The 11,948-nt window shown below is 35.7% G+C and overlaps 1 protein-coding gene across 1 annotated transcript in view; it reads left to right on the top strand.

Annotated features, from left to right (window-relative positions):
- Nucleotides 1-2,045: 2,045 nt before the first annotated feature.
- The window catches only part of LOC133330089 (dynein beta chain, ciliary), a gene marked incomplete at its 3' end in the record, with an annotated part of 34,713 nt that continues 24,810 nt past the window's right edge, over nucleotides 2,046-11,948 (top strand). Inside the window, exons 1-2 of the mRNA XM_061538558.1 lie at nucleotides 2,046-2,174; nucleotides 10,159-10,332. Coding sequence (XP_061394542.1) covers nucleotides 2,046-2,174; nucleotides 10,159-10,332 — 303 coding nt within the window. The remainder of the gene's footprint in view (nucleotides 2,175-10,158; nucleotides 10,333-11,948) is intronic.

Below are 11,948 nucleotides of genomic sequence, written 5' to 3'. Positions count from 1 at the left end.
TTAACAAGTTTCTCTAGAAATTTGCATCTCCCACTCGGGACGCTGAGTGGCAGATGTTTTATCTCGTTTATAAAAACTCCCAGTTTCAGCACGCCTATAAAATTGTCTATAAGGACTTCTATCTACAGTTCGTCTATAAATACTCCAAGTTTCAGATTGTCTGTAGAAACTTCCTTCAAAATGGAAAGACTCCCTTCAAAATGGAAAGAAATGATAAGAATTCTGCCTATATATACTCTCTTCGCCCCATCCATAGAGTCCACCTTCAGCACGCCTACATTGGCTCTCTGCCCTTAATCTTATTTATACAGATTTCCTGCCTTCAGCTCGCGAATTTAGACGTTCACTGCATTTCAACTCGTCTATATAATAATCCTGCCCTTCACCTCTTCCATATATGTAGTCTAAATGGAAGAGGTGAAGGCCCTTCAACTCTTTTATAAAAACTCACAGCATTTCAGCTCTTTAGGAACATTTTTCTGAAAATACTTTTCTTGTTTAAGGGAATTGTTTGTAGAAACATATTTCCCTTTGCCATGCTGAACATTTTCGTCGGTTGGTCAGCGTCTGAGGTAATTTTGGTTAAAACAAATTATTTCACGGTGTCTGAGATATTTTTATATACAAAAATCAGTCCTCCGAAATGTTGTCTTTGTCATCAGTATACTGCTGATTTTTTGTTGTGACTGACCCATTATCTCGTCTTTTGTCGTAGTGAAGCTCTTCTCCTTTACATGAAGGTTTGGGAATATATAAACACTTTTGCTATAAAGAATACAGGTCCTGAATTGCTAAGTTCCTCAGGTTTCAGAGTACAATGTTTTTTTTTCTACAGTCTTATAAATCCCCGTACCCTCCCCATTAGATTCTCTTTAGATTCTCTGGTCCTTCCGCTTGCCTTGTAGACCATCTGCCTATTTAGCTCTTCTAGAAAAATACCTTACGCTTAGCTGGCCTTTGACCCTTGGAGACCTGTTCTCATTTTTTCCCGTACATCGATCGTAGGATAATTTTTTCTACAGACCTATAGAGCCTCTGACCCTCTCCATTACACTCTCTTTGGGTCCTGAGCTTCTCTGGCCTTTTCGCTTGCCTTGGAGATCCTCTGCCTATTTAGCTCTTCTAAAAAAATCACTTACCCTGAACAGGTCCTTGACGATTAGAGACCCGTTCTCTATCTTCCCCTTACGAAAATGCAGACATATACAAAAAATAACGTTCATATAAATACTTTACCAAATTCTTTCATAATAATGACAATTGAAAAATAAAATATTTTTTCTCATCATTGGAAAAGTAGTCACAGTAAACAGAAGAAAATTCCACTTGAATTCATTCTGAAAATAAAGAAAATTCCGAAGGAAAAAAACAGCCCGAAACAATTTGATAAGAGACGAGAATTGCAACATAAAATACTTTCAATTATCGCAATAAACACAGCGGCAGCAACAAATACAACAACAATAAACAACGATTTTTTTCGTTCGTTGCAATTCATTTTGGAATTTCTGTGAGTATGAATGTTTGGGTGCTGGACAAGAAGGGAGGCTGCGGAAGTAGGAAATAAATGTTCATTAATTGTGTTCGTCCTGTTTGGGATTCCTTTCTTTAAAAAATGATGCTGTTGTTGTTTGTGGGTCGAATGGTTGGTGGGTCGGCTGGCTGGCTGGCATACTGGTGGTATTGCCTGTTTGTCGGTCATTCAGTTATTTAAGCCTCTTATGCGCTGGAACTTTTGATAGTCAATGACTATTGGAGAGTACAAAAAAAACTACAACAACAACGCCAATGGCAGTTTGACGAAGGAATACCAAACATGAAGGAAAACAGCACATTAAGCACGTTTAACAATTGTCAAGGATACCCCAGCCGAACCCGACCCGGCTTGAATACTGATGTTCCATGTTATTTTTATTTTTTAAATTTCATTTAATTTTCTCTTTTTATTTATGTTTCTCTCTTTGTGTGTGTGCTCTTTTCAACAGATCCATCGTCCTCCATTAAACGCCCATAAACTTATTCTTATTTTCTGTTGTGCCCCCATTATGGCCGACGATGAGAAAAAGAAGGAGAAAATCGACGAAAGACCTGAATTCCTATGGAATTACATAATGAAGACCATGAGACTGAAACAGGAAAAGTGGAATAAAATGATAAGCACCAATGAATATAAGGTAAGCGCTTAAGTAACAAGAAGTTCAATGTGAATGAATGAAGGTATGAAGATTTTAAATGGACATTGGGAATTGATTGCCCAATGACCGAATGACCAAATATTCAAATTGACCTATAAAAATCTATTGTTTGTGCAGGATTTTAAATCTTGTTGGATTTGCTAGCAAAATTTTTTTTGTTCCAATTCAATTGATAGTTCAATAGTCTATAGGTATTGACTAATTCTTAGTATATTGGAAATGGGTACTGAAATATGAAATTCGTTGGTAATAAGAAAAGAAAAATTAATTTGAAATGTAAATCAAAACCAGTAAGGATAGTAGAAAAGTCGGACTGGGTCTACTATATGATACCCTTCACCACTTTGGGTATATTCTACATATGTCTCCTAACAGACTCCACCTTTTCGAAAGAACATTGATATGAAATTGAACGTGATATTTATGCCTTTCGAACCTATGCTAAATTTCATTTCATTTAGGCAATTTTAGAGTCGTTTGCGTACAATGGGACAAATTTATGTAAATCGCATTAGAGAAAACTTGATACACGATAGACCGCACTCTTCAAAATTTAATCTCAATCAGACACCCGATTAAAATCTGCAAAACGCAAAGATATATATGTGGGAGCTATATCTAAATCTGAACCGTTTTTCACGAAACTTACCAGTTCAGTTAAAATCGGAAGAAAATATATATGGGAGCTATATCTAAATATTAACCGATTTTCAGGAAACTTAACACACATCATTCTGGACTAAATTCAGCTCGCTATACCAAATTTCGTGCAAATCGAAAGATATATAGGGACTTTGGTACACCATTTACATTAAATCGGACGAAAATATATATGGGAGCAATATCTAAATCTGAACCGATTTTCACGAAACTTGACACACATCATTCTAGACCTAATTCATTGCGCTATACCAAATTTCGTGCAAATCGGACGGAAATATATAGGGGAGAGGGGGGCACCTTTGAACGTGGGGCACCTTTGAACAGCGCTCATAAAATCTTGTTTTAAAATTTTTCCGACCCGGAACCACATTTTTGTATATGGCAATCTTGTTCTCTATCTGCGTAAACCACTTTGGCTAGCTTCTTCAGTTGTCGACAAATTGTGCATGGGTGACCATGTTTTCGCTGTGTTATTTTAAACTTTTAATCTGTTGGTATTAAGGGCGCAGGAAGAATTCTGTGATAGTTTTCTTTCGTGAAACAAATTTTTTGCATTCCAATAATCATTTCAAACATAACAAATGTATTTTCTTTCATATATATTTCCTACAAAAAAAGTTATTATAAATTTCCATAATATTTCACAGGTGGGGCACCTTTGAACATGCCCACTAAACTCCAGTAAAAAACGGAGTTTTTAACTTTTGGCTTCGATTTCTCAAAAAATTCAAATGGGCTAATAAGATTACTAAATTAGCTGTATTTTTCACCATATAAATTTTTGTTTTTATGTCATTTTATGTTTTAATAAATTTTGATCAGAATTTTTTAATTTTCGAATATTTTTGTATATATTTTTTAATAAATAAATGCATTTCTGATATATATGAATACAATACATATATATTTGCACATAAACACTGTAAAAAAACCATGCCGTTAAAAAATACCAAGCTTTGTTCAAAGGTGCCCCCCTGGGGGGCCGTTTTAAACACTTTGACTTCCTCCATTAAAACAGTAATAAAATATGTATATCAAGCTTAAAGTATATCATATGTATATTCATTTTAAAGGTTACATATGTATCTATTAGTTAAAACTTATAAGAAACCAAAAATTATAAAATAAAAAATTTTATGAGGCTTGAAGGAAAAAAGTGTTCAAAGGTCTTCTATGGAAAAATAAAGGTTTTTCTGAAGGGCGAATAAATGAAGAGTGGTATATTCATTTAATTCAGATAATAAATACGATCAGAATTTTGTTTGAAAAAATATACTATTGACTCCACAGCTCGTCTATAAAGATTTCAGCCCATGAGCTCGACGATAAAGACTCCCTTCAGTTCGTTTACAAAAATGTTATTTAACTCGAGTTAAATAACATAACAAAAATGTTATTTAACTCACACACCCAGGCCAACAAAGACTCCCTACAGGCTCCAGACCCTTAAGATCGTCTACGTAGACTTTCGGCTCTTCAGCTCGTCTTTATAGAGGAGCTGAAGGACATGCTCGTATATAAAGTCTCCTTTCATCATGGCTCTAAAATCTCCTTCACTCACACGAGATTAAGTTTGATTTTTAAAGGGGTTCAGATAGGGTTCGTCTGTGGGTCGAATAAATGAAGAGTGCTAAATTCCATTTGGATAACAAATACAATCTGCATGTTGTTTAAAAAAATAAATTTTTGTTATTTGAATTTTTGTGATCATTTGAAAGTGATTTTAAGTGATTATTTATACTCTTTCGAGTCGAGCTTGATGATCTAAATTTTGCAATGAAAAGGAAAGCCAGGAGAAGAACCTACGTACCCACCATTATGCGACGCGTTTCGCCGATGGTTAAGCGGCTCATCAGGCATATTGGGCTATGTGGCTTTACAAAGGTCGTACGTTGATAACTTGTATTTATTCTGCCCTGATGCGAAACTTGCATATACGAATTAAATTCAAATTTGTCAAAGTTCGACATTTGTCTTCATTCTAGGAACAGTCCTTTTCAAAGCAGATTTTTTGTTGTAGCGATGGATAATTAATCCACACACCTACAATTGCTTCCTGGTATACACATGTTTTTGCGCAACCGTTTTTGGAAGTGTTGATGGCTCAGAACGTTAAGCGGTCTTGGCAACATCTGTGTTGCTCTGAGGACCTAGGTTCGAGCCCTAGCCGTGCTCGGCTGAAATTAATTTTTGTTATTTGAATTTTTGTGATCATTTGAAAGTGATTTTAAGTGATTATACTCGTTCGAGTCGAGCTTGATGATCTAAATTTTGCAATGAAAAGGAAAGCCAGGAGAAGAACCTACGTACCCACCATTATGCGACGCGTCCTCAGAGCAACACAGATGTTGCCAAGACCGCTTAACGTTCTGAGCCATCAACACTTCCAAAAACGGTTGCGCAAAAACATGTGTATACCAGGAAGCAATTGTAGGTGTGTGGATTAATTATCCATCGCTACAACAAAAAATCTGCTTTGAAAAGGACTGTTCCTAGAATGAAGACAAATGTCGAACTTTGACAAATTTGAATTTAATTCGCATATGCAAGTTTCGCATCAGGGCGGAATAAATACAAGTTATCAACGTACGACCTTTGTAAAGCCACATAGCCCAATATGCCTGATGAGCCGCTTAACCAACGGCGAAACGCGTCGCATAATGGTGGGTACGTAGGTTCTTCTCCTGGCTTTCCTTTTCATTGCAAAATTTAGATCATCAAGCTCGACTCGAAAGAGTATAAATAATCACTTAAAAAGTTTAAAAAAATATTTTAAAAAATTGTCGGTCGGTGTGGCCAACAAATACTCGCGGCTCTTCAGATACTGTACAGATACAGTAAATTTATGTTTGCAGCAGCGATTATTTCCGTTTCCATACTACCGGTCCATTCGGATAAAAAATACGATCTGAATTTATTTTGAAAATCATGTAAAAAAAATGTCAGCCGGTGTGGCCCACAAAAACTCCCTGCCCATCAGCTCGTCTATATAGACACATGGCTCATCAGACCGTCTACATAGGTTATCGCCTCTTTAGCTCTTTTTCTTCAAATACTCCCTTGATTTCGGCTATAACATCTCCTCCACACCCACAACATTTATTTAATATTTTGCATTATATCGAATTCATGAGACCGATGTATTTTTGTTTCTGGGTAGAAATTGACGACTGTGGAACTACCGGTTCTATTCATATAGAGTTCTTTACATATAGGGCCTCTCTCACCATTCAGTTCGTCTGCAGATAGCCCCCAAACTACACTTTGCATTGACCCTAGTAGAGTTGTTATCTTCTACAAGAAGATCCTGGACTAAGATCCTCAGATCCTTAAGTACATTTGTTTTGAAACAAAATATAACATCTTTTTCAGAGGTTCATACAAAACCTTTTGTATATAGTAAAAATTCTTCAGGTCCCTGCAGTCTGTTTATTTTTTAGCATTTCCTTCGCTTTCGAAGAATACGCTCTAGAGCTTTCCTGACTGTTTAATTCGCGTACATTACCTCTGACCGTAGGGAGACTAATTTGTCTTCAGCCCGTGTGCATACGTTTGCCTTATAGAACCTCTGGCTCTTCAGTTTATCTAAAAGTATTTCTAATCCCTTCTTGAAAAAAGGGAATGGAGAAACATTTTGTCTATAGTAATAAATCCTCATATTCCTGTGGTCCGGTTTTTAGTTTTCTTTTTAATAAACTTTTTCTTATCTCCCAAATAACTTTCCCCAGGAGATTCTTTGATTGTTCAACTCGCCTATATCCTCTCACAGGCTCTTCAACTCGCATATATTACCTCAGACTGTAGGGAGATTATTTGGACTTCAGCTCGTCGACGGACTCTTGTCATAGAGACCCTCCGCACACATCACCATCACCTAAACCATATACCTGATCTCTCAACTGGTATTCGTCCCTAGGGAAACTGTCAGTCGGTGTGGCCAACATATGTATACAACCAGCCTATGACATATCGTATGTAGAATGCACTAATCATCACTTGTTTTGGAGGAGAAGAACCAGAAGCATGGAACGATGGCTCCCATCTTTGAACACATACTCTAGGTTTTGTAAAAATATTACAATGTGTATCAAAATTTTATAAATGATAACCTTTGGTGGGGGAAGAACCGGCACTCATCCGACTTGATCTATTTTTGGTAAAAATATTACGATGTGCATTTTTTCATATGATTATTACAAATTTTAAAAATGGGTTGGTACCAGAAGTTGTGGTACGATATGCCCCATTTTCAGAAGTTATATAGGATTAGTTAAAATAATAGGTTGTGCAAATTTTGGTTCAAAATAGATTCTCACATATAAACTTAATTTCCAGTCAAATTTTGAACATGATGTGTGAAGGTAACAAAAGAAGTGGACCGATATTTCCCATCTTCGAACTTAACCTAAGCCTGGAAGAAACAATATAATGTGCAAAGTAAGAATGAAATTTGTGGGCGGACATTTGAAAACCAACTTCAACATGGAGACTTTTTCGATGAGACACATTTTTAGCGTAGAAAAACGTATATAGGCCATAAGTCTGAGGGTATAACAATTGTCATTACCTCGTTGGCGGTATTTATTTTCGTTTTCAATGCATAGACATTGATTTTAAATATTTTCAAACCTGGGTATGAAAACTATGAACTTTATATGTTAGATATAGGTTTACATTTTATAGCCCAATACTACAAAAAAGTTGTGTTCTTATGCCTTTCGATCTCTGAGGTCTGGTATCGTCCCTAGGATGCTGGTATAAGTCTTATATTTCACGTGTCCCTAAAGGAAGAAGTCGCAACAAGTTAAATCACAAGATCTCCGTGACCATTTGGTATCAACACCTCCAGAGATAACTTGATCCGGAAACTTCTTCGATCGAAAAAGAAATCCTTTAACTATTATTATTGAAAAAGTTACGGTTAACGAAAATGACTTCACAGAACCATGAACCCTTTCCAAGATCCAGATTCGGTATTTTCCTGGTTGAGGTAGCCACAAATGATCCTCAACACCCATGTAAAGGTTCCACCCGATTTTCGGTATTTTAAGGGGACCCCCCCATTCTCGGGGTCAAAATTTTTTTATTTAATTCGATTCTACACTAATTCAAGAATGTCCCTACAAAATTTCAAGTGAACATCTCAAGAACTCTTGAAAATATAGTCGATTTATTGTGCCAGCATCAAGTGACGGCGTTTTTTTCTTTTGCGTTTGGCGAGCACGATAACTCAATAACTAATAATCCAATCGATTCCAATTTTTAACACGTTTCTCTGTGACTGAATAGCTATCGTATGAACTAGGATAAAACCAATCGGTGAAGATCTTCCTTATTTTTTAACTTGGTTTTTGGTCAAAAATCGGCGATTTTCCAAAAATATTTTTTCAAAGGTCCGCCATTTTGTTAATTTTAGAGCGAAGTCAATAATCCTAGTTCATACGAGAGCCAGACATGTACTCTTTCTAACACCGTTGGAATTTTCGGATTCCGATGTTGCAGTGAGGAGTTATCATGCTCGCCTTCAGAAATATGGACTTTTCTTTAATTACAAAAAACAACAACAAAACAATAACACAAATTGTTTGTAAATTATTTTTCTTCTCTTTTGAATCTTATATGTGCAAAGTTACAAACCTTAACAAGCATTGGTATTGATTTACCAGCCCATTGAAAATCTTGAAAAATTAAAATCGAGAATGGGTGGGGTTCCCTTAAAGGTATTACTTGCTTTGAAGTGACTGTAATATATAATTTCCGAATCTTTAAAAAATGTCCATATTGTTCCAAATTTTGATATAGCGTCCACTTAAAGGTCCCTCCCCGTTTTCCATATTTCGAATTCTTGGCCCCCAATTTCCCACCGAAGTTGATGTAATGTGGTAATTTGGAAATAAATCCCTGTTTTGACGTAACCCCTATATAAGCCCCTATATGTCTGTAATTTTGTAGTTGAGGTTCTTGGAAGGTATTTTCGATGTAGGCAATTTTTTTGTATAGTCCTAAGAATTCCTAGTCCAGCTTACCAAGTAAGAGATTATAAAAATTTTTAAAAATCCACACCAAAGAGACTATAAAAATCAACGCCTTTGTGGCCCCTCCAAGAAGCTTTAAAAATTGTAAAAAAAAACAATTAGGCCGTATGGCTCTATTATACATTCGCAAAATACTCAAAATTTTAGAATCGTGGATCCTTGGAATATGACCAATTAATTCTCCGGAATGCATGGCATGTATCTAAAAGCTATAATTAAATTTGAGAATAAATAAATATTAGTTTCCATTGGAAAATCCAAAATTAACCAAAACCGCGGTATACAATTATTAAAAACGGAATGTTGGCTAGTTAAATCATAACAAAAAATTAAACACTTTATGACTTATACGAGAATATTTATCAGTAAAAAAAAACACGCACTTTTACCTTCACCATTCCACCAGTCACCACCACCCACACACACTCTGGACTTTACGATATAACAAAACAAATGTCCTTGGACTCAATTAGGTGAATGTGAACTGAACAACAACAACAAAAATCTCAGCAAAATATTAGCCTTTGCCATTGCGTTATTCACAATTCGAAAGCAAACGAAACTCATTTGGAATTGCCAAAATTGGGCAATATGCAACGAGACGCAGTGTTCAGCTACATGTTTTGGCCTAGACGCGAAATTCGCAAACAATAGTGCCACGTGACAGGTGTTGGTGAAGGTATAGGTTTAGTAGCTGTTGTGGCTAGCGTGAACAATAAATATACGCAAAGATAACAATACCGACGAACCAAAAACCCAACAAAAAAGTTGAGTCAGTTTGAAAATCAAAATATTTGACCAACTACAACATTGAAATAACAACAACAATAGCCAATGAATTGCAATGGCGGATAGTTGTTGCTGTGAATAGGAAAGAGATTGTGGGCGATGGTGTGTAGGCGAAAAAGGTCAGTTGCAAGTGCATTTCCGTTTTGCCGAATTTATTGACCTTGTTTGGGATTTTTTATGGATATGAACCTATAACTAATTATCAGATAATATTGAAAAATCGAAACGGAAAATTATTCTTTAAAAATCCAAGCCTTGTTTTAGACTTTGTATAAATATTCTTTAAAGTATCCACGCCTTATATAGGCCTTGTAAAAATATTCTTTAAAATATCCACGCCTTATATAGGCCTTGTAAAAACATTTTTTAAAAAATCCAGGCCTTGTAAAAATATTTTTTAAAAATCCACGCCTATATATTGGGTCTTGAAAAAATACACTATTAATAGTTTTTACATTTTCTCTCCATGTTTGCAGGAAATAATTTTCGGCTTCCTCAATGAACCCTATCAGGAACGTATAATATTTACCCTGAACGCTGCCTCCTTACTGGTGCCGTCATACAATTTCCCTGAAAAACCATTGAGCAAAATGGTATATTTTCTGCGTAATGAAATTCCCAGCACTTTGACGCCCAACAATATGCATGATGTGAGTAAACGAAACAAAAATTATAATTAAAATCAGTAAGGAAAGTAGTCAAGTCGTACTGGGCCGACTATATGATACCCTTCACCACCTTGGGGTATATTCTACATATGTATCCGAAAAGACGTCGCCTATTTGAAGGAATTTTGACATGAAATTGAACGAACTTAAATATGTGATTTTTATGTCTTTCTGGAAACTATGCTAAATTTCATTTCATTTGGACAAGTTTAGAGTCGTATGCGCACAGTGGGACAGATTTGTGTAAATCGTAATTTAAAGCAAACTTGACACACGATATTCGGTATGCTGCACTGTTTAAAATTTAATCTCAATCAGACACCTATTGATTTTTTGGTCTACAATTAACATAAATAAGTTGAAATTATATATGAAGCTGCGATATATCTATATCTGAACCGATTTGAAGCAAACTTGCCAGAGACTAATTTATATTAATTTCAGTACGTTGTGTCAATCGGCCTAGCTGTGGATCTTCACAGCATAATTTACTTAAAATCGGACGAAATTATATATGGGAGGTGTACATATCATTCTAGACTTATTTCAATACGATATGTCACAATTCGTGCAAATCAAATGATTTTCAGGGACTTTGGTGCACCATTTACCTAAAATCGGGCGAAACTATATATGGGAGCTATTTGTAAATCTAAACCGATTTTCACGAAACTCAGCAGCACACATCATTCTAGACCTAATTCAATAGGCTATACCAAATTTCGTACAAATCGAAAGATATATACGGACTTTGGTAGACCATTTACCTAAAATCGGTCGAAACTATATATGGGAGCTATATCTAAATCTGAACCTATTTTCACGAAACTCAGAACACATCATTCTAGACAAGATTCCATAGGCTATACCAAATTTCGTGTAAATCAAAAGATTTTCAGGGACTTTGGTGCACCATTTGCATTAAATCGGACGAAACTAAATATGGGAGCTATAACTAAATCTGAACCGATTTTCACGAAATTTTACACACATCGTTCCAGACTTAATTCAGTACGCTATGCCAAATTTCGTGCAAATTGAAGCATATATAGGGACTTTGTTGCACTATTTACCTTAAATCGTACGTAACTATATATGGGAGCTATATCTAAATCTGAACCGATTTTCACGAAACTTAATACATGCCATTCTAGACTCAATTCAGTACGCTATGCCAAATTTCGTGCAAATCGAAGGATATATTTGGTGCACTATTTACCTTAAATCGGACGAAACTATATATGGGAGCTATATCTAAATCTGAACCGATTTTCACGAAATTTGGCACACGTCGTTATAGACTTAATTCAGTACGCTATGCCAAATTTCGTGCAAATCGAAGGATATATAGGGACTTTGGTGCACCATTTACATTAAATCGGACGAAACTATATATGGGAGCAATATTTAAATCTGAACCGATTTTCACGAAATTTTACGTACATCGTTCTAGACTTAAATCAGTACGCTATGCCAAATTTCGTGCAAATCGAAGCATATATAGGGACTTTGGTGCACTATTTACCTTAAATCGGACGAAAATATATATGGGAGCTATATCTAAATCTGAACCGATTTTCTCCAATTTCAATAGGTTT

The sequence above is a fragment of the Musca vetustissima genome, unplaced genomic scaffold, assembly GCF_032173495.1.
Source record: "Musca vetustissima isolate MV318-11 ecotype Yass unplaced genomic scaffold, APGP_CSIRO_Mvet_v1 utg193973, whole genome shotgun sequence".
Lineage (NCBI taxonomy): Eukaryota > Metazoa > Arthropoda > Insecta > Diptera > Muscidae > Musca > Musca vetustissima.
This window is presented reverse-complemented; position numbering and strand designations above follow the sequence as displayed.